Source organism: Aulonocara sp. 'chitande type north' Nkhata Bay, linkage group LG7 (assembly GCF_057382095.1).
Source record: "Aulonocara sp. 'chitande type north' Nkhata Bay isolate Kocher_YH1m ecotype deep benthic linkage group LG7, A_spYH_male_GT1.1, whole genome shotgun sequence".
NCBI lineage: Eukaryota > Metazoa > Chordata > Actinopteri > Cichliformes > Cichlidae > Aulonocara > Aulonocara sp. 'chitande type north' Nkhata Bay.
This window is the reverse complement of record NC_141350.1, coordinates 2,598,354-2,622,842: the sequence shown is the minus strand read 5'-3', so window position 1 is coordinate 2,622,842 and position 24,489 is coordinate 2,598,354. Positions and strand designations below refer to the sequence as shown.

Sequence of the window (24,489 nt, the reverse complement as noted above, 5' to 3'; positions counted from 1 at the left end):
TATATATATATATATATATTGGAGTCACACTGGGTTAAATATGTACACTTGGGTTTTAAGGGGTATTTATTATTTTCTTCTTTTTTTTGGGTTGTATGGAAGCCCCAAACGCAATTTCATTGTTCTTGACAATGACAATAAATAAATAAATACTAAAATATGTATATATATATATATACGAAAACAGGGCGTTGTTGGAATGCTACTACGCAAGTAACCCCGGCGGAAGGGGCTACATGAATAGGATGAGGGACCTATGGATTCTTCGATACCCAACATCCACAATGACGGCGAAACAACTAGTAGCTCAGTGTTCCAACATTCGAAAGAAGGGACTGCTCTCACAGCTAGAGATTTAGGTACAACACAAATGCTACGGCAAGGAGGAGTCAGGACGCCAGGTCAGGGGGGAGATATCATCACCCCCACCCGAGATTGGGTACATAGCCCCAAGTGTGATAGGAGAAGGATCGTTGAGTGCGAGAGGAACTGACCTGAAAAATAGGATCATGGCCAAGCTTGAAACCTGGATCCCCCGTAGCCGGTTACCAAGATTACGTGAAGTACCCTCAGAAGGTCTGCTAGATGATGTTAATGCAGCACTACGGGCAATACCTACAACCACGATTACCGACACTAACAAGCTGATCTACAATACGGCAGCAGTGATCAGTGAGATGCTTGGCTACAAGTTGAACAGCCACAAGGGGCAGTACCCTCCATGGAGAAGGAGGCTAGAGGGCAAGATCAAAGTAGCACGGAGAGAGGTTAGCCAACTAACGGAGTTGCAGAAAGGTGCGACGAATAAGGTGCCTAAGAAATACAGCAAGCTGTCCATACCTGAGGCCTTGGAAACTGCCAAGCAAAGACTCACAGCCTTGGCCAGCCGCTTGAGGAGGTACACCAGAGAGATAGAAGGCAGGAGAATAAACCAGCTGTTCTCCACAGAACCAGCAAAGGTGTACTCTCAGTGGCAAGGGAACAATAAGAGAACAGCACCACCAAGGCTGGAGACGGAGCAATACTGGAAGAGCATATGGGAGAAGGATGCAACCCATAACGGCAATGCTCAGTGGCTAGAGGATCTGAGGGCAGACCACAGCGACCTCCCTGAACAGGGTCCAGTAACCATCACAGTGGCAGATATCCAAGAAAGGGTCTCCAGTATGAAGAGTTGGACAGCACCAGGGCCCGACATGGTTCACGCCTACTGGCTGAAGAAGCTAACTGCACTCCACGAGCGTCTGGCAGCACAAATGAACCAGCTGCTAGTTAACGAGATACACCCGGAATGGCTAACTGAAGGCCGGACGGTCCTGATCCCCAAGGACCCCAAGAAGGGACCGGTCCCCTCCAACTACCGACCAATAACCTGCCTCAGTACTACATGGAAGCTCCTGTCAGGCATCATATCGGCTAAGATGAACAGGCACATGGGTCAATACATGAGCGGGACACAGAAAGGAATTGGCAAGAATACCAGAGGCGCAAAACACCAGCTACTGGTAGACAGAACAATCAGCCGAGACTGCAAGACCAGACTGACCAACCTGTGCACTGCCTGGATTGATTACAAGAAGGCCTATGACTCAATGCCCCACAGCTGGATACTGGAATGCCTAGAATTGTACAAGATCAATGGGACCCTAAGAGCCTTCATCAGGAACTCAATGGGGATGTGGCGTACAACACTAGAGCCCAACTCCAAGCCCATAGCACAAGTCACCATCAAGTGCGGGATCTACCAAGGAGATGCTCTGTCCCCACTGCTGTTCTGCATAGGCCTGAACCCCCTCAGTGAGATCATTAACAAGACTGGCTACGGATACCGACTACAGAACGGAGCAGTTGTCAGCCACCTCCTGTACATGGATGACATCAAGCTGTATGCCAAGAGTGAACGAGACATCGATTCACTGATCCACACTACCAGGCTATACAGCAATGACATTGGAATGTCGTTCGGACTGGAGAAGTGTAGTCGGATGGTAACAAAGAGAGGGAAGGTAGTCAGAACTGAGGGGATTGAACTACCAGAAGGCAACATTGCAGACATAGAGGACAGTTACAAGTACTTGGGGATCCCGCAGGCGAATGGGAACCATGAAGAGGCCGCTAGAAAAGCTGCAACCACCAAGTACCTGCAGAGGGTCAGGCAAGTCCTGAGGAGTCAGCTGAATGGTAAGAACAAGATCCGGGCCATCAACACGTACGCCCTGCCCGTGATCAGGTACCCTGCTGGGGTAATAGGCTGGCCAAAGGAGGAGATAGAAGCCACTGACATAAAGACAAGAAAGCTCCTTACCATGCATGGAGGGTTTCACCCCAAGTCCAGCACCCTGAGGCTGTACGCTAAGCGGAAGGAAGGGGGCCGGGGACTGGTGAGTGTCAGCACCACAGTCCAGGATGAGACAACGAACATCCAAGAATACATTGGGAAGATGGCCCCAACTGACCGAGTGCTCAGTGAATACCTCAGGCAGCAGAAACCCAAGAAAGAGGAAGGAGACGAGGAACCAGCATGGAAGGACAGGCCCCTGCACGGTATGTACCACCGGCAGATAGAGGAGGTGGCTGATATCCAGAAATCCTACCAGTGGCTGGACAAAGCTGGACTGAAAGACAGCACAGAGGCACTAATCATGGCAGCACAAGAACAAGCTCTGAGCACAAGATCCATAGAGGCTGGGGTCTATCACACCAGGCAAGACCCCAGGTGCAGGCTGTGTAAAGATGCCCCAGAGACAATCCAGCACATAACAGCAGGGTGCAAGATGCTAGCAGGCAAGGCATACATGGAACGCCATAACCAAGTGGCCGGCATAGTGTACAGGAACATCTGTGCCGAGTATAACCTGGAAGTCCCGAGGTCAAAATGGGAGATGCCCCCAAGGGTGGTGGAGAATGACCGAGCTAAGATCCTGTGGGACTTCCAGATACAGACGGACAAAATGGTGGTGGCTAACCAACCGGACATAGTGGTGGTAGACAAACAGAAGAAGACGGCCGTAGTGATCGATGTAGCGGTTCCGAATGACAGCAATATCAGGAAGAAGGAACACGAGAAGCTGGAGAAATACCAAGGGCTCAGAGAAGAGCTCGAGAGGATGTGGAGGGTGAAGGTAACGGTGGTCCCCGTGGTAATCGGAGCACTAGGTGCGGTGACTCCCAAGCTAGGCGAGTGGCTCCAGCAGATCCCGGGAACAACATCGGAGATCTCTGTCCAGAAGAGCGCAGTCCTGGGAACAGCTAAGATACTGCGCAGGACCCTCAAGCTCCCAGGCCTCTGGTAGAGGACCCAAGCTAGAAGGATAGACCGCCCGCAGGGGCGTGCTGGGTGTTTTTTTTTTTTTTTTTGTATATATATATATATATATATATATATATATATATATATATATATATATATATATATATGTGTATATATGTATATGTATATATGTATATATATTTGTATATATATATATGTATATGTGTATATATGTATGTGTATATATGTATATGTATATATGTATATATGTATATATATATTTGTATATATATATATGTATATGTGTGTGTGTATTTATGTATTGTTCAAGGTTCAAGGTTCTTTATTTGTCACATGCATAATTATACAAGTATAACATACAGTGAAATGTAGCCTATATAAATATATACAATGATTCTGAAGTGAAATCTGATTTTACAGATTCCAGTTTGTTTTCAGTATTGCCTAGTAGTACAGAGGTGTGTGCTATTCAGATTTGACATTCATTACAAATGTACGTCAGCACTTTTTTGTGAGCACTTTGATTTTTGTTAAGGTTGATTTGACCATGTGACATGTATGTTTATTTACAAAATATTCTGTTTCTGCTTTTAATTCAAGTGAATAAACCCGAGTTGTAAAAACAAATTCATTTTGTCATTATTTTAATAATTAAATTAGTTTTCTGGTAATGAAAATTATGATTTAGTTGAACTCAAAATAATGATTTCAATGCAATGAAAATCTAGCTCAAGTGAATGACATTGTATTGAGTTGGACCAACCAAAACCTTTCACATCATTTTAATGTACTTGTTTTCATTTTAGCAGTATTTACGAAATTGTGTTCTACTGACTCAATTTAATTGAATTGTCATGATGTATGTAGATTAGGTTGGACCAAAATAGATGTATTACGTGGAAAACCTGCCATCAGTCCAATTGAGTTCATCCAATGACTTATTTTTTTGAGTGTAGTTTCAGTGCTTATAAAATAAGTACCCAGAAAGTACTGTACTCAGACGGAGGCTCCCTTGCTGAGTGGGCTGAGCCATGTTTGTTTTGGTGTGTGCCAGACACAGCAAGAACTTCTGATCTGCGGATGAATCAGTATTCCAAGGACACGAGATAAGCAAGGCCAGATAACAGGCAATAACAGAGAAAGACATTTCTTCCCTGGCAAAGCCATACAAAGGCATTCTTTAATCACAGACACGACGTGAGCCTGTTTACAAGGTGGAGACTTCCCCAATGGGTTCTGCTACAAGTCGAGGAATAAAAGACAAAGACACTCAGTGAAGGACAGACAGAGAGAGGGAGAGGGAGGTGCTACTGAAGCTCCAAGTGAGAAAGACACAGTGAGTATTTGGGGTTAATGAAGCAGCGCAGGAAGACAGAGGAGGCAACAGAAGGAAGGCGGCGTTGAGCTGCGATCTTCTTTACAGAGCGTATCCATTACACTGCCATTTCCGCGGGTCAAGTTGCCTTTATTCTGCACCCTGAACTCTTCCCTTACACGAGCATCACCTTTGCCTACTGCTGCACGGGGACATCGTTGATTGGCTGGGTGAGAACATATTTCAAGAAGGTGGTTAACCTGCCTGCCTCTGTGGCTGTGACCATAAAGGGATTGATTGAAGAGCGGGAGCAAGGAAGCGCTTCCAGAATCCACATAATCAAGACTCAGTCAAACGCACGTCATGAGGTCGCACGTTTTCTTTTAGAAATGTTCCTCCACCCCAAAAAAAACTTCATTTCTTTGTCCTGTGTGTCTTTAATTTTCACCTTTCAATTTCCTCGCTGCTTTCTCTCATTTCCCTCCATGTTTCTCTCTCTTTTTTTTGGCTTCTTGACACCGAGTCTCCTGTTACTATATTTATCTTTCTATTAGACGCAGACTGCTCTTCAGCTCTCGCTTTCTCGACTGCACTATATTGGATCTTTTGAAAAGATGTCGCAGGCAGACATGCCTGATTTCTAGCTTTCACTATGCTCGTATCTCTTAACAGCCCTTCTGATCTTAATGACTTAATAATATTAAATAAAGACTCATCACTAACTAAATCACCAAATCAGCCTTAATAAGAGTTCTATTATGGATTAAAAACAGATCAGGAGAACTACAATACTTGGTTTTCCATAACCAATCATCTCCACGAGGTTACGTTTTTAGTCTGTTTGGTTGAATTTCTCTTCTATTGTCTGCCTGTTGATTTCAGGCCCAGTGCGCTGGCCTCACCACTGCCTCATCAGGCTTTATTATTTCCCTGCTGTTGTTTGAGGGACCCTGATCACAGCTGGCTCAAGACAAAACCCGAGTCTATCTATCAGCATGTAGCCTGCCAGCCTGCTAACTATGTGCTTGCGACATGACAGACACTTAGCAGTAAAATCTCTGTATCTGGGCTTGCCCGGCCAGGGAAATTGCTCAGCCCATTATGGCAACGAGCTGCACACTGGTTCCCAACACTTAGTGTGGCAATGAGGCAGCACAGTGGGCAGCCAATGCACTCGAAAATGGACATATGCAGAGACACACAAAGGTGCACCTCTGCACACGTGCAGGCTGTCACTGCTACCACTGTTATTACTTTTTCTTTCAGAGAGATCACAGATTCACATATTATGTATATGCACACACACACACACACACACACACACACACACACACACACACACACACACACACACACACACACGACTAAACACTATTAAATTTTAAATCTGTCTGAGCACCAAAGGGTTTTAATCTGTGACCCATTAGAATTCAGCATCCCCTCTCTACTTTTGATTTAAACCAGAGGGGATGTGATGTGACTGTGATGAAGGCTGAGGCTCAGTCTGGCTGCATGTATGTGTGCAATACTTAATATTCCTGTAATTAACAAAGCTCTTTGACTATGTTGGAGTTGTCTAACTGTGGTGCAGGTACACGTGTGTGCACATAATATTTCAGTGTCTAAATGGAGGTCTCTCCTTAGTATATCCATGTGCTTAAACCAGCACTGCTCAGCCACTTTTCCCGTAACTTCAGGGTTTTTAATCGCAGGTTCAGTGGCAGTAAACACTGAAGATTGCGCGCGTGTGCTGGCGTGTTTCAGGCGTGTTTCAGGCGACTGGGGCTTTGATAATGTATTCATGCCTCCCAATGACAAATGGCTGCCTCCAGGAGGCAGTTTAACATTTAAATGATGAGCAGCGGAAAACATCGAACCGCAACACACAGCAGTGAGGGGATACGCAGGTGCGGTGCAGGCCGGAGAGCCTCTGCATCAAGTACGACAAAGACATTAAAAAAACAACTTTAATCTGCCCACAAGAACTAATGCAAAGGAAAGGGAGGAGGGTAGGATGCGGGAACAGCTGGACTCCCAGCGGGGAATCAGAGAGCAGAGGAGAATTCGCTGGCCTGAAAAACAGAAGCTACTGATGAGAGTTTATATAAACAGCCCGTCAAGCCCTGCGCTCAGGTTGGAACAATAGCACTTCAAACAATATTGTCCTGCTCCATAGGCCTGCCAGGTGCTGCTGCACAGGCTAAACTCATCTGTGGCTTTTAAATTATTAACTGGGAATCAGAAACACGCCGTTAGAAACAATACAAGCTGCACAAACATGAATACAATGGTGAATAACTCACAAAGTGCACACACAGTGACGACTGCATGACCCTCAAAGATTACGACTTAACACATTATAAAGTGGCCAATGATTGGCTCGCTTCTTCTATAGGTGCAACTGATTAGTCTGGCAGCAGAGCGTAGCCTCCAGACTGCATTCAGCTGTTGCTAACTCTTCAGCTGATTGATTTTTAAATCAATGCCATCATCTTGGTTTCTTTGTAAATCTCTCATATCATATGTATGACTCTGTTCTTTCTTCCTCGAGCTGGACTTCAATCTGTCTCTGGGAATGGTGTGTTCGCACCATCATCCACCATCTGTTGCAACCCAGAGGGCTGCTGGAGTTGACCTGCCCTCATGCTGTTAACAGGAGCTACCGTCAATCTGCTGCTAACCATGCACAAAAAACACAAAACAAAATAACTGTAATAGCGTATATTCGTGGCAATTCTGAGTCCAGGTCAGGTCAGCCTAAAGTGGCTGTAAAACCACTATTTTCATCAATACTTTTAAAACTGATGCCTATACTTTCTTTAAACCTCTGTTATTTATTTCAGTAGATTTCTCTGCTATTGTATTTCTTGCACTTGTGTTTACAGACACTCCTGAAACAGGACTCGTCCTTTTTCTGTTAAACGCAGCCCTTCTGTCTTTCTGCTCCTCGTCCTCTGTAGGTGGATAGTATTCATTCGAGGTCTCTGCATATATATAAAGACAGAAAATGTAAGGGTCAATCGATATCCTGCTGGTAGGTATGACAGCCTATGACACAGGCTGGCTGTCATACAGTCATCATTGCGCTGATAGCTGTGGGGAAGGAACAGATTTGTCCAGTTGATGACACAGCGAGCAGAAAAGAGCGGAGGTGGCAGTCAAGCAGGTACGCATCAGTATTCTGAAATTTCTCGACCACGCACAGACAGTCGACAGAAATCGACAGTCGTTTTTTAAAAGACTGAGCTTGTTCTTGTCTCTGCAGACAGAATAGCAGCACAGGCTTTTTAGAGCCTAGACATACAGTACACAGAACAGGCACATGTGACAGGGGACGTCAGTGTGTCGGCCGTGAAACAATGTTGAAAAAATCCATGTAGGCATCCTTTAATGTAACTGTTATGAGCTGTTGTTTAACATGTATGTTTACAGTTAAACGTCTCATCAGAAACTGCAATCACTCAGGAAAATAACACATTATTCTGGTGAATCTTTGATTTTGTTAAATACTTGAAAATGTAATTACATTGTGATTGGCCTACGCTGCACTGTGTGTTAAATGCTAATTACCACCATATAACCATGTTAAGATACATAATTAATAGAATAACTGCTAATCACCAGCACCTTAGCAGTGCCAGTCCACTGTAACAACACTGATATTTAGCTCAGTGAGCTTATTTTAAGGGTTTTTTTAATATTAGAACCAGAGTCATGCCTGAGTTTTCTACAGAGCCCCGCAGGGGACATGGGAGAAAAAAAATTAAGACGGACTTTTGCGAGATCTTGCAAAACAAACTCGGGATCTCACAAAAGTTTTGCGAGAGCTCGCAAAAGTTTTAGCCGCATTCTTCGGCCTCCCGTTAGCTCGAAGCGAACGTAGTTTTCTGTTTGCATTGACAAGAAAGAATTATACAAAAAGGAAAACTGATGAAAGACTTGGTAAACTCGACTACATATGCAGTAATTCATGGTCCCAAAAAAGTATATAAATGTACGTTTTAGGATGATTTTCATGAGCATGAACATATAATATAAACCAAAAGGCTCGGAATATTTCATTTTATATGTAATGAACATAAAACACATGAAAATGTTCCTCTTTTTTGTGCACAGAGCTTTTATATCAGCCCTAATGTCATCTCACAATGTAACAGGACTAAAGCGATGCACACGTCACTCTGCAGGCAGTGTCTACGTGCACACAGTAACTACAAACGGAGTTTTAGAGGCCTCGTATGCTCAGACCTTTCTCTGTTAAAAGGCACTTTTCAAAGCTGATGGGAATTTAACTTAAAAACACATCTGAGGTTACATGCTAACAATGTCAGTTCCACTGAAGACTTTGCAATAACTTCCTGCATTCATCCATCCTTTGCCGGCTTTACCACAGATCTTACTCTTTCACCTGGCTGAGTCCACTCTCCATTTCTCTTCTTTTCCACCTATTCGTCACACACTTCCCCTGCTCTATATCTTTTTCTTGTTATCTCCTCTTATGTCCCTTCCTTTTCTTCTTTTCTTGACCCTTCCACCCCTTCTAGCTTCTCCTCCTGCCCCATCATTACTCCTCTTTCAGCACTCATCTTTCTAAGGCTACCGAATTCCCCAGCACAACAGTGCTATTCTGCTGCCTACTAATAGAATCCCTCAGTTCCTCTAATGGATCTGTCAGAATCTCCCGAGCACAGGAGACCAGATGGATTGATAGGAGAAGGTAGAGAGACAAAGAGACAGAGACACAGAGAGATGATGAGACAGAGTGGGAAGCGAAGAGAAAAAAAGCGAAATGCGCCAAAGCTCCCGACACTTTCATCTGTGCTTTGGAAAGTCTCAAAGCAGCAGCTCGGCTGACACTGCCAAGCAGCTGCCATATGGTCCAATAGACGCAGGAGCACCACATAAGGCCGTCCTATTGTCACCATGGGAAAAATGACACTTTGACTGTTGCCAGGTAAAGTCAAGAGTGCTCAGTAGTTACAAAGGCGGCTCTGTTTCTACTTTTCATGTCTGAACTGACACTCATCACCCATGAAAAGTTCTTTGTACAATGAAAACGAGAATAAAAGTTTCCACAGTGAATAAACCCGACGGCTTACATTTCAAGTATTTCTAAAAACAGATCCTATCTAGATTATATATGAGTTTTACTCAGATTGCAGTGCAACTCACCGTTATCGGTGGCGATGAAGACGGCTGTGTATTTGTTGTCGTAGACATAAGGAGACTCGCGATCCAGCGAGGCTGAGGTGTTGACAGTTCCTCTGACTGGGTTCACACTCAGCCAGCCCGCAGGGTCCTGCAGAACAGCATACCTGTAAGAAAACAACGAGACCACGTGAGACACCTCATCACATCAACTATCGTCCAGGATGCTGTCAGTCGATTCTATATTAGAAAAAATCAAACAGCAGTGCACTGCAGTTTGATTAGATCGTACCATTTGAAAAGATCCCAAACAGAGCTGAGGTCTGAAGATGATGAGGACCTCTCTCCAAATCTGGTGGGCGAGCGGCCAAGCCTGCATCGCTTTGAAAATGAGCCTGAGAGCAGATCACGACCTTGCTAATGCGGCCACTCAATCGGCCACTGATGGCTGCTCGATGGTGATTGCAAGGGGCTCTCATCTGCGCTACAGTAACATTACATGTGATTGATTTAAGAACTATGGATGAATATATATATATATATTTTATGTGTGTGTGTGTGTGTACCAAACTTTTAGCTGCCTCTGCTGTTTTCGTGCATGTATTATTTGACATATGGTGCATCCTGTACTGCACACACACACGAATGTGCAGACTTTCTTCAACACAAGGTCGCTCTTTGCCAGAGTGCTCAGCAGTAGACAAATTGTCTTTCAAATGGAGCTCTACAGCTAACAGAGCGCGACAAAACCTTAGGAAATGGCTTTGCAATCAACCTCTGCTCACACCTTTCCCCCTCCCACTCTCGCTCCCAGCGATTACTACTGTTAACAAACACACATGTTTCATTGCAACAAAATGCTACTAATAATGACGCTTCTATCATTGTAAATGCTCCTTTTCTGCCTGGATGTCACACACACACACACACACACACACACTTGTATTACACACGCTTGTTAAACACACTGAAGAGCCACATGATTCATTAGGCCTACTTCTCCACTGTTACAGAGCTGGGCTGACAGGTTATTAACCTCCATATGTCTCTCTCGCCGTCACCGACTGCAGTTTTAGACACATGCTCTGGTTTGTGTCTTGCATCAGTTTTTCATCATCGCTGCATTGCGACAGTGAAATGCACACACGTGAACATGTACACAACAATGTCGGGAAGGTATTTGTTGTTAAACGTATAAGCATTTTTGCACAGCTGCCTGCCTAGTGCGATGACATCAGTCACATTATCGGATAGAAATAATGTGACTGATGTCACATTATTTCTATTATTGGATAGAAATGGCAAAAAAGTGTGAATTTGGTAGAGAAGAAGTTAAAGTTTTACTGAGAAGCAACTGAGCTCGTGAAAATCACCAAAACATCCACAGTAACGTGCTCAGAGTCATCAAGATCGATTCTCTGTGATCTTTCATACCCGCTGCCCGATTGGAATAAAACAAAAATTCCTCACTCGGTAAACTAACGGATATTTTCATTCAACGCGCTGAAACACATTTATTCCAGAGCTGGGACCCCAGGAAGCCCTTTTAAATGTGCGCTGCTACACAAACACTTGGTGTAAAGTATGACGGTACTATGTTTCTTCCTACAGGAGGAGCTCTAAAGGACTGTAATGATATTGTCTGCTTTAGTGCAGGCTCAAAGGTAACCACCAAATGAGTCAGAGCCATTGTTTTTTCCTCTCTGTGCAAACATGGGGACAGTCCATTAGAGCCCTTTAAAGGGCAAATTAGAAAGACATTAAAAAGCCATTAGGAATATTCATATCTGCTTCAACGTGTTTATCTCCAAAACCAGAAAAGGTCCAAACAAATCAGTCAACAAACGAGACAGACCACACACACAACGCTGCACGTGTCCTCATTTAGCTCAGCGCGCACACACACACTTCAACATAAGGTAAAACACACAGTTTAAAGCAAAAATGACCTATAGATGCACAATACCCTGCGTTTATTGTGAAATAACTTCTAGGACAGCAAGGTGATTTGTTCAGATTTCACTAGAGTTGCAGAAAGTAAAGCATCAATCGGTCCACAGTGTGACTCTTTCCGCTGCACCCTCAGGGGCTACTCTGACCTGCTATGGCTTTGGGAATGTTTCGGTGAGGAATCGTCCTTCGCTGTAAGAGCGCACACAGGTTGGGATGTTAGGAGTCGGCTGCAATTGTCCGATTGTCCTACAAGAAGCGATCCAGGGCCGGACACACGAAAGACAATCAGACTACAAGGGGTTTAAAAAGTGAGTCATACATAAAATATGGAGTTACATAAAATATGCGTATGGTAGCAATCATAAGACAAGCTGGCTTTTGAAATCTAAAATGTCTTAAACAATACACAATGAAAAAGTTTGACAACTCTTCCCTAAATCCTAATCTGAAGTTAGAGATCCACTGTCGCTGCGCCTTTCGAAAAGTCCGATGTGAGCCAGGATCCTCAGTTTTCCCAGACAACTCAAAGCGTTACGGAAGCGCGGAGGGGGGAGAAAGAGGATTGCCACCCACTTGTAATCCAGTTACAACAGGAGCAAAATGCTGGCATACATTGTGTGCATCTGTGATTATATTTGTGTCAATAGCAGGTGTGGGTGGGATACACAGAATAAGAGAGACAATTTGCAATAAGAGCTAATTTAGAGAGAAGATGAAAGCTGACTCGCAAGTGCTCTGAAAGAACATCGTTTGCATAAATTCAGGTTGTTTCTCTTGTTTGTTTTAGACTTAAGTAGCCTAAGAAATGTTGCTGGCACCAGTTCTGAGTAATTTAGTCTAGTTGTTCGTGTAAATCCCTTTTTTAAATACACACAAGGTTTTGGGGTCCGTTTTCCAAGCAAGGTTATAAATGCATATTCTCTGAATTAGACCCAGTATTACTTTAAATGCAAATATTGAGATTATTATGTTTTCAACTCATTTTGTTGGCCATATAAATACAAGCATATCCATACAATTTACAGGTAACTAAAAACATGTAACAGAGGATTAAACTATTAACAACATAGGCTGATAATTCTGCATTAAAACGAAACAAAACAACACTGAAAAAGCCGACTGGCGTAACTGGTTCTATGAGTATACTTGCTCAGTATCAACACTTGTTTAAATATCTCATGATTACTTGCTCACGCCCACGAATCCACTCATGCAAGCATTTTTGAAGTTAGGAAGGCAAATCTGAACTTTTACAACATAAAGCATGCATTGGAAGGCTCCATGTTTTTTTCTTTGCAAAGAATAAGTAATTATATGGAAGTAGGGTGATGTTGGTAGTACAGAGCTGGGTGTAAGATGCCTGTCCTGGTCCCCTGTGAACATTCAAACTATAGTTACACATAAAACAAACCCTTTTGTAGCCTGAATAGGTTCTCTAGTGATTTAGTACTTCACTTGGAAAAAAGTTGCAGAACTCGTGCAGGCAGACGGAAAAAACAGCAGTGATTTTAGTCCCTGATGTGTGAAGTTTCAAGAACCTTAATCTACATTTTTACTCCAACTAAAAGCATTTTTGTTGGTCTTTTCCTGTTTCCTAAGTAAGTGTCCTAAATCAGACAAAGGGAAGCTCCCTTTAAACCCCGTGAGGATATCACACAACAGTTTTCACAGGTTCAGTAGTATGGCTTTAATAATTCAATCCCATTTTATTTATACAGCACCAAATCTTTATATTGTAAGGTCGACCCTACAATAATACATACAGAGAAAAACCTATGACCTATGAGCCCCTATGAGCAAACACTTCGGTGACAGTGGGAAGGAAAAACTCCCTTTTAACAGGAAGAAACCTCCGGCAGAACCAGGCTCAGGGAGGGGCGGGGCCATCTGCAGAGAGTACTATTAACACATAGTGAGTGAAGAAGAAACACCCAGTGCATCATGGGAATCCGCAGCAGCCTACACCTATTGCAGCATAACTAAGGGAGGATTCAGGGTCATGGGCTTCAGTAGTATGCCTTTAATAATGAGTTTGACCGCTCCTTAATTTAAAGTTTCCTAAACTTTAAACAACATTAACTGCTTACCACCCAGGGACAAAACTCCATAACGAGTTAGTCACAATTGGACATGGTGACCTTTTACCCCACTATCCCCCCACTGAAGGAAACCTCTGCTGTTTCGCAGCTAAATATCTTCACCAACTTTGGAGCTAACTTTGTTTCTCTGCCATTTTATGCAGCGCTTATGAGAGATTGTTTACTGAAAACAGCTGCCTGCTCTACTGAGACTAAAAGATTAGATTAGAATCCACATGAAACTCTCAAAGCATACGCTGAATTCATCTGTTTCCCCTTAAAGCTGAGACTGTTTTCCTGCTGAGCCTGTGTTGGTTTTACAGCGACGTAATGAATATCTAGGCTCTCTCCTCCCTTTGTAGAATGTGCACCACTGTCATTTAGGATATTCTTATAATTTCTGTTCTTATGACTGTTTTATTTGAAAAAAAAAACCATTGCTTTCATACATAGAAAGCATTTCATTTTACTTCAGTTTTCTGCCTTTTTTCTTCATCGCCTGCATTTAAACAGCCAATCGCTCTCTAGCAGAACACTTCCCATTTACTAGATTAGCTTCGTATTCCTGGCATTGAAGTTTCAGCCCTTCCTGCTTTTAATCCATTGACGTCTTTTTAGTTTAACCCTTACATACTCTTCATATTCTACACCCTCACAGTATGGTTCAACAATTCCTTCATAATACATCTCAACAAATTTTGAAGTACTGATCAATTCAGGATTAAAACTATCTGACATAAAAAAAAAAGGATAATTATTCATTAATCAGTGTTTCACAAAATAGGGAAGTCGATATTTGAGGTAAAACATGTTTCTGCAGAAAACATCTGCTTTCACAAATTTAGATTTTGAGAGTGAAACTGCCAGGAGCATCCGAAGCTGCTGGGATTCATTATACAAACATTATTACAGCCATGAAACGCTGCCTTTAGTTCTGTATCATCCTCAGAACGATCATTCATAATTATAATGAGAATCTCCATATTAATTAACACTTGGAGCCTAAAACTTGATTACTGCAAATTAGTATATGTACTTAAAGTGACGGCAGGAAACAGGAGCATCACGGTGGTAGCACTGTTGCCTCACTGCAAGAAGGTCCTGAGTTCAATTCCACCATCAGGCTGCATGTACTCCCACGTTTGCTTCCTGCACAAGTCTTTGCACAATGTGCGAATGGTTTGTGTCTATGTGTTAGCCCTGTCCAGGGTGTACCTGCCTCTTGCCCTAAGACAAGCCTAAGATAGGCTCCAGCGATCCGGAAAGAGGATGGATGGAAACATGTGTGTCTGTATTTCCCACACTGGCATCTCAGGTGATTTTATAATTGTATAATCCACCAGAAGTCTTTCAACTGTCAGGTGACAATGCTAGCCACTAAATTAACAAAAGCAACAACAACAACAACAACAATAATAATAATAATATGCTGAGGAGCTATTTGAAGATAAAAATAAATAAATAAAGCAATACAGAAAAAAACAAGACAATTTAAAAACTGATAGAACCAGTAAAAACTGGCATGGAATTACGACACATAGGATCAGGAACAAGTGGAGCTTTAACTTAGCTTTAAAACCCTCCACACAGCATGCCTGCCTAATATCTTCAGGGAGGTTGTTCCACAAAAATGGGGCACGAAAGGAAAAAGCACGCTCCCTCATAGTATTTTTTTCTCTATACAATTGTTGTGAAAACTCACCACATTTTAGACTAAATGGATGAACTTTAGTGAAATGTTCCTGCAGTCAGATCCAATCGGGTCAAATTTGCCTCACACTGGTTGTAAGGGTTAAAGTCGTTGTTGCATATTCTTCTGTGTTCAGATAATCTATGGACTGTCTTTGAGCAGGTGATGAAAAAAAACATGCTAATATGCTCATGCCAGTGTTTATTCAGTCATCTTTTTTCATCCTTACATGGTAATTTGTTTACTTCCTTGAATAATCAAATAAACTACTCACCTGTATCAGAGCGATGCAGGCGTCATTCATATTCAGAGGTCTGAGCTGTTCAAAGACACATAATGAATCGAGGTAGGGGCGGCGGAAAGGCTGGAAGCTAAAATACTGTTTTCCTGATGAAAATGCCCAACAGTAAGAAGAAGATAGCGATGCATAATGAGACACAGATCAGAGTCAAATAACACAATATATGGTTCCCAGGTGATCTCATGGGTCTTTAAAGTATAATGATAAGGCTATGTGAGGAAAAGGGAAATGCATCCAATTTAAATATTTAAACTCTTGCAGGATGTGTGCACGTGGAGAGGAGAGGGTCACGCACCTCTGCTTTACTGGGTCGCTTGATAAACTGACCATTTTGCACTCCTGCGATACTCTGTTACGACTCTGACTTCAGCGTTTGCAACCATCACAGCCAATTTTAATTTCTCATGCACAACACACGAGCACAGTTTCAGTTTTGTGCACCGCAACTTAGATGGATGTATAGTAATACACTCGGCTGGCAATGACAGCATTTCACAGTAAACACTATTATGCACTTGTCTCATTCGTTTGTTTCCATCTTCTTCTTCCTGTCTGGACTCTGAGCTGGCACTAACTTTAGCTCACTGTCTTTATCTGTCTCTCTATCATTTTCTTCTTTCTCCTCTGCCAACGAGATCTTCTTCTGATTTGAGTCTAACTTACTGTGAGAATGGAGACGGCACAGAGCCAATGCTAATAGTCTGTTTCTATCTGAGAGCCGCTGAGTGTGTGTGCGAGCGACAGATATGAGAACATCAATCAAGGGAAGCAGTAGAACTAGAGGTTGTTCCGGCTTGCGTTTGGCTACGGCAACTGTACGCTTCATCCAAATCTGCGGTTTTGCAAAGCGAGAGGAGAAGGAAAGAAAAAGGGAAGGTGAGATAAGAAGAGGGATCAAGGATGGCGATAAGACGGGGACACGTGAGACCGAAACTGTGTGTAAGTGCATCAGGAAAACAAATTCTCGCCCTTCTGGATCGCTGGCTCTGTTGCTTCTGCAATGGTGATCTGGGACGAGTCAGACAACTATGGCTATAACCAAAGATCTCAATAAATTCCAATTCAGGTAAGAACTGTGACCCAGCACCACCAGTCTGGCCCCAACCTGTTGGGCTTCTGACACTACCCTGTTGTTGGACCTTCAAATCTTCAGAGACGGCACTAACACGGATTAACCTTCTGTGCTGGTGAGGCATTTAAGCAAAGTTTATACAGACATCACTGTGTATGACATCTGCAGACTTTCTGACCATTTGGGACAAAAACAGAGCAAAACAATAAAACAAATCTGTGAAAACCAGACTCTGCATTATGCATGGATATACTCTGCCTTGGCCTGAAGTATATGCATGGACTCCAGAGCTCTGTCACATTACTTTATCTGTAAAACCACTAGAAATTTGCATTCCTCCTACAAGCTTTGTTGTATGTAGAGGCCGATTTATGTGAATACTGAATTTCTAACATTCTGATGGGAAAAAAAGTTCGTGTGTAGTTTTCAGTTCAGTTCATTTTTATTTCAAACATATACATTCACCAACATTTCATAACATCATTCCATGCAGTTGTTTTGCCTTGCCTTATATATTATTTGCACTGTTTTAAACTTCACCAGATCCTGGCTTGTGTCTTAATAGAGAGTGCATTTGTGTGAGCCCTATACCCCTCATGATTTATTAATCTAATAGCCCTTTTCTGCATTATGATTATAGTCTGAATATCACTTTTATATGCATTGCAGTTTAGTAACTAAATAACACCTAATCTTGTAGAATACGCTCACTTAGTGCTGTGGTAGTGGATATAACGCCTGGACGATGGATCAGCACAACAGGTATTTATGGTGGGACTCACCTAAATCCCTTTGTGTAAAGCATAAATCCAGTTTGAACACTGTGCTGAAGAGCTGCTTGAAGCTGCTTGAAGCTGTGAGGACAGTTGGGTGAAGGTTTGTCCTGCTTTCATTTGATTTCTCAGGTTACTTTAAAAATGTGGGTACAGGCCATTTAGTCACAAAGCATTACACATCGAGTGTTGAACTGACCTGATTTATTGTAAGTGAAACCAGAGTTCAACAAACATTTGCATTACTTTTAATGAGATATATTAAATTTCCTTTTAACATTTCTTTGAGACACAAGGACGGAGCGAGAGAGCGAGAGAGCGAGAGAGGGAATTTGGCTTTGGAGCCATTGTTCTCAAAACATGAGTGATTTCTTTGGGGTCGCCTACAGAGACCTCGGTCAGTCGCTGCGAGCTGGATTTCAACTCTAAACTGAGCTGAGCTGCCCAGTTTTGGCCAACTACTGCTCTAGGCCATGTGAACAAATTACCCATGTCACACCTGTTCATATTTCTGCTCTGTATCAGCACAGTGCAGCGGGTCCATGCAGAGGAAATGAATGTGGCAGGACCAGAGAAAAGCTGGTGTGTGTCGCATCAATCAAACAGATTCAGCTTTGTCTTTGCGTGTGTGAGCAAAGCAACTTGGTGTAAAAGGTGAGAAGGTGTTTCTTTTTAGGATGTGGTGAGAAGTTTCATTGGCAGTCGTGAGAAACCGTCTCGAGTGAAAACATAGAAAGCTACTGCATCGTGGAACATCTGTGAGTATCACCCATTTACTGTTGTGGATATTATTTTTACTTTTACACTAACAAAAGCTACTGATCACCAGTGTTGGTCAAGTTACTTGAAAAAAGTAATCAGTAACTAATTACTGATTACTTCCCCAAAAAGTAATCCCATTACTTTACTGATTACTTATTTTCAAAAGTAATTAATTACTTAGTTACTTTTTAAAAACACGATTTACAACCTGAATAGGTGATAAAGTGATAGATCTTTCAGCCCAATTCTACTTTTTCTGCATAATCCATCATACAAAATGTGATCAGATGGAAAAGTCTCTTTTTAAAACTTGTTTTATTAGTTTTAATCTTTTAACTTTATGCATCAAGCAAACATTTAATTATCTGCAACATTCTCTGACTGGAAGAAATTAGTTTAACATTTAAACCTATTTTCTGCACATTCCAGCACATAAAATAAAATATTTTTTGTGTTTACACTCAGTCTTTCAAATAGATGCAAGTAAAACACAGCAGAAAATAAATAAAGTCAAAGACTCAGCGGTCCTGTTGCTCTATTTTCACCTGTAAAGCAGGAGTGGGGCAGGCGGAGGTTTACCCTGGTGCAGGTGTGCCGCGGTCAGTGGAAGAATCCGCGAGTTTCTCTGTGAGTTTCCCATTACGTCGTAGCTACTCGGTGCTTGTTGGAAGTTTAGGGGTTTTTTCGCTGTAAAAAGAAGTTTTCTTCCCACGCACAGCGGACACTAATGTTTTTGTCACTTTTTATGGAATCAAACTCAAAGTAAGGTCAGTACTTCCACGCTTTAAACGCTGCACGCTCATACTCTCTCTGCACTCGATATATGATCCATTGTTGATCTGCACACAGCTGTTGTCACGAACGTCGCACTCGCTTACGTCACTGTCATGAGACATTCTCGCAAAAAATCACGGTTTTAGTAATGCAGTAACGCAACGTTCCTACGGGAAAGTAACGGTAATCTAATTACCGTTTTTGCAATAGTAATCCCTTACTTTACTCGTTACCTGAAAAAAGTAATCGGATTACAGTAACGCGTTACTGCCCATCTCTGCCGATCACCACTGATAAATTAAACGTGTTCGATGGGACAACAACTTGATGAAAGCAGTTCAGCACAGATGGACAAAGAACAAAACAGATCTCATTGTTGAAGTAAACGGAGCCACTCTTCGTCTTTCATTACATGCTTTTTTGCTCTGCCTTTTCCCGGTGCGGCTGCAGATCCAGGAACACTGAATCCTGGCTTAAATCAGACCCAGCAAGTATGTGACTGAATATGAATACTCAGCCTACCTCTGACTTTCCCTTTGCAGAACCAGAAAAGCATCAAAGCTTTTTTTCCAGCCCGCTCACTGCCGTCTGCTGTGAGCCAGGTGAAGTCTCGAGGAGGCTCTGTGCCAGTTCCACTGAACAACTGCAGACGCTCCACAGAGTATACTGAACAAAGACCCACTGTGTCGATTTAACAGCAACAGCAGAGTGTGCGCAGAGAGATGGTGGCCTGAAACTCGAAGAATGAACAGTTTGCATTGTCATTATTAAGCAGGAACAGAGCAAAGTGCAAAACACAGCCCAAACCGGTGACGCGCACACATGCGGCCGAACGTACGCATCGAGCAAGAAAAAATATTATTATGATAATAAGGTGCAAAATAGCAGCTCTTTGCATCAGTTGAAAAGCATAAACCTGTAATTACCAGGAAGAAAAGCAATTTACTCCTGCTTCACACTCTCTGCTTTCTCCTCTTGGCATCTTTTAGGATTGTTTTAATTATTTGCTGCCACACTGAGAGTATGAAAGCCTCTCCCTGCCCCTGATCCTGTTTCTCTCTTTTAACACTCGTTTACTTTACTCAGCTGCAAGAAATGAGAACCAAATTCCAAACAGCTGATTAGCCTGTAATCAGTCCCTTCACATCCCAGGACGCAAGCAAGAGAGAGAGGAAAATGGAGGAGACTGCATGACTCAGCCCGTTTTGCTCAGCAGAGTGACATGAAAATGAAAAACCGGCAGCTTGCATCCTTGAAAGTTTTTCTTCAGCCTTAAATCAGCAGAGTAACGGGCTAACCTTACACTGTGGTTGATTTCATTCACTGTGAGCACGACACCGGTTCAGTTTCTTATTACTGAGATTCCCATCCCCTCATTTCGCACCACTTAGATATTTATTTAAGCTGCACACACTCAGACAATTAGACTAGTGGGGAGTACATTTCCAAGCATTTCTATGAGAGGTGCTTTCCTGTTGATTCGTCCTTCCTCTGAGACCCTTACTCCTTCCTCTCCGTGTTCCCGTGGGTGCTTTTAGTCACACCACATGAGAAAGGTTGGTTGTTGTATTGGTTTGCAGGTTAAACTGGGACAGAAATGTTGTCCATCTTAATTAAATTGTCATTTGGCATCAGTGTGTGAGTCTACACACTAACTATCATACTCACACCGACCTGCATATAGAAACATTTCTTCAACCATTTGAGAATTTACAGTAGCTAGGGGCTGTTGCCTAAAGAACACTGGTAGATATGCACTCACCTGCCACTTTATTAGGTACATCTTGTTAGTACTGAGTTTGCCTTGAGAACTGCCTTCATTTATTGGGGCATAAATTCAACAAGGTCAACATTTCTCAGAGGTTTTGGTCCATATTGACATGATGGTGTTACACAGTTGCTTCAGATTTGTTGACTCTACAGCCAAGATGCAAATTTACTGCTCTACCAATGCCAAATGTTTACTATCGATTGGACTGAGATCTGGTGACTGTGGAGACTGTTTGTGTGCAGTGAACTCAGCTCACATTATTTCAAACTGGTTTCTTGAACATGACAGTATGTGACAGCACGTCATCAGAACATGTGTACAATGTGGTCATAAAGGGACTGACAGCAACACTCGGGTAGGCTGTGCTATTTAAAACAGTTGGTACTAAAGGGTCCAATGTGTAGCGAGAAGATTTCCCCCCACACCTGAACCAGCCTGAAGCACTGGTAAAAGGACGGATTCATGCTTTCATGTTGCTCAAATCCCGATCCTCCCATCGGAAAGTCACAGTGCCGAGCCTCATCAGCATCTTCCAGTCTTCTATTGTCCAGTTGGGGTTAGTCAAATGCAAGCTGCTTTTATAGCTGCGTTACGGTTGCCTTCCTATCAGCTTGAACCAGTCTGACTATTCTGTTCTTACATTTTCTCTTGCTGGATACGATGTGGTCGTGTGGGAAGATCCCAGACTAGCCTGTCTGGCACCAAAAGCCATGCCATGCTCAAAGGCACAAAAAACCTTTCATGGCCTTTATGCTCAGTTTGAACTTCAGCAGTTGGTCGTCCCGACCACGTCTACAAGTCGATATGGTTGTGTTGCATTATTTACATTATTAAGCATTCGACTGTAATGCCTGTTTGTTTTTACGAGATCCAAAGAAAGTGAAGACAAGGTGTTACGACTGCTGTCGTAATCTTGTCTCTCGTATGCAAATTTAAGCGTGCAGGTGCTTTTCCATCATAGGTGGATCCAGGAGACGGTTCCTGCGGATTGGCTACCTACCTGGAGACAACGTACTTGATGTTTTTGTTAGTTAGGGAGGTAAGTTTCTGTCATTTGGTTTAATTCTTTTTGTAGGTAAGTTTAGATAGGCTCCTTTTGTTTGTTGTTTTGGCATTAGGTCCACCCCGAAGTTATAGCCCGCTCCTTCTTTTGTGTTAAATCATCTCATTGTACAGAATTCTTATCAAATTGTATGAACTGTGTGCTGCTTGGACTCGAGGAGGGATCACAATTATGTTATGGTCTGGCCACCCCTACACAAGCCATAATGTTAAAGCGAATTGGTAAATGTTGTCATTTTTATGCTTACCATCTCTACATTGTTTCTCTGTGTTGTCCCCTCCCCAGCCTCTCGAGGTTCTGGGGGGGCTGTCGTGTTTTATCACAAGCACATCCTTGTGAAGGTTTGTTTGATGTTTGATAAGCTTCCTGCCCTTTTTATGGCTTTACTGTGTTGTTTATGGTGAACCAATACAGGAATTGAACCTGTGGGGGAGATTACCCCTTTTATGACCAGGATGTTGTTGTGATCAGGAAGTCACACGCGCGCGCACACACACACACACACACACACACACACACACACACACACACACACACACACACACACACACACACACACACACACACACACAGCGCCTTGTCTTTGTAACCAAGGGGGGTTACGAGGGTACTTGCGTGAACCATTGTAAACTATTGTTTCTTGTGAACGTTTTTCAATGAAAGGCAGCGAGAGGAGGCCGTCGTCGGGGTCATTCGTGATGGGCCTCTCTTGCAAGTAAATCGATCGACCGCTGTTGCCTTGCTCTTTTTTGTCATTCATGGGAGTAAGTCTCGGGGTCAGCGGGGTCTAAGTTTAGACCCAACACATAACACAAGGTAACAAAGAACAAATGGGAACAGTATAAAACAATGTATTACATTTAAATATTTGTAATATATAGTATAAAAGAAAATGGATCATTGATCATTGATAGCTTCAAACATTTATGTGCATCAGAACATAAGGAAGAAAAACGGGGATTGTGTGACGTTTTTAAGAAAGCAGCAAATTTGTTTTCACAAGGTTAAAAAAATCATCTCTTGCTGCTCTACACTTATTTCTCTTGACCTCTTCTAACAGTGAACCCACACGCAAAACTCGATACGCTGTAGCGATGACTCAGTTACTGACCGCTAACTGTGCAGTCCTTTGAGGGCTGATTTTTTAATGTATTGAGACGAGGAGAAAGATTGGTTGGAGGCTAAATGCACTGTGTATTATGCGTATTATGACACATTTTGATTCAAACTGTTGGCTACATTGAACTTTGAGATGACTTTTAAAATCAACTAGTAAAAATTCATCAACAGCAAAATTGATTTGCTCTGTCCTTTATTTCCCCCTCCGTCCCCATTGCCTCGTACTTTGTGCACTTTGGCACAACCAGAATATTTGATTTACCCGACATACAGGACTGCAAACATTTGCAATGTGGAAATGAGAGAGAGCTGCCCAAAATCACACGAAGTAAAAGAAGTTCTGCATGTAACGTGACACAACTCTTTATACAGACACAAAACTGAAAGAAAACTTTATCCCAGTGAACATCACATTGTTCCATTACTGTAAGCTGCAGAAGCGTTCTGAACCCAAAGACAGACAGATACTCAAGTGTCTGAAAATCAGACCAAACATCAGTCGAAGCAGGATTAAACAGCCAGATGTTATGATTACAGGTCAACAATCTGGCAGTTCATTGGAATTTCTTTGCCTTAAGTGATACAACCATATAAACCTGACAGAAATGTAGCATAGGTATTATTAAGCAGATTTATCTACTAGCTACACGTTTTATTTGTTGCTGTAATCTTTTTCTCAGGTCTTGCCTGTTTTCTTATTCCCATGTTGGTCATCCTGGTGCAGGCAGGGACAATGTCAGGCTGATCTGATCACGATCACTCCATCTGGGGTGGGGCGATCGTGGCTCAAGAGTTGGGAGTTCGCCTTCTAACCGGAAGGTTGCTGGTTCGAGCCCCGGCTCGGACAGTCTCGTCGTTGTGTCCTTGGGCAAGACACTTCACCTACCGCCTACTGGTGTTGGCCAGAAGGGCCGATGGCGTGATATGGCAGCCTCGCTTCTGTCAGTGCGCCCCAGGGCAGCTGTGGCTACAACTGTAGCTGCCTCCACCAGTGTGTGAATGTGTGGATGACTGGGTGTGTAAAGTGCTTTGGGGGACTAGTAAAAGCGCTATACAAATACAGGCCATTTACCATTTATTTACCATCTGACCCCGATCAGGCCAGCCTTTTGTGGAATTAAAGAAATTATTTTACAGCTACAATATATCCTGCAGCATTAACATTGCATTAAGATGGTTATTAAACCTGTGGGCTTTACATTAACCTTTTATTACAGGGGCAGCCATAATCATTGTATACACACATTGCATTTTGTGCTTATTAAAGAGTTGAAGCTCAGTCAATTAATTAAAGGTCATAAGCTTCATTCGGCGCCATGTCTGGACGATCTATTGTGTAAGTGACTTAGAGCTATAGAAGGTTAAAACTGCATACACGCTTACAAAACACATATAGCAC

General features: G+C 42.7%; 1 protein-coding gene across 1 annotated transcript in view; it reads right to left on the bottom strand.

The window, feature by feature from the left end:
- The window catches only part of cdh13 (cadherin 13, H-cadherin (heart)), a 423,814-nt gene that overhangs the window by 39,034 nt on the left and 360,291 nt on the right, over window positions 1–24,489 (bottom strand). Inside the window, exon 12 of the mRNA XM_086297939.1 lies at window positions 9,759–9,901. Coding sequence (XP_086154065.1) covers window positions 9,759–9,901 — 143 coding nt within the window. The remainder of the gene's footprint in view (window positions 1–9,758; window positions 9,902–24,489) is intronic.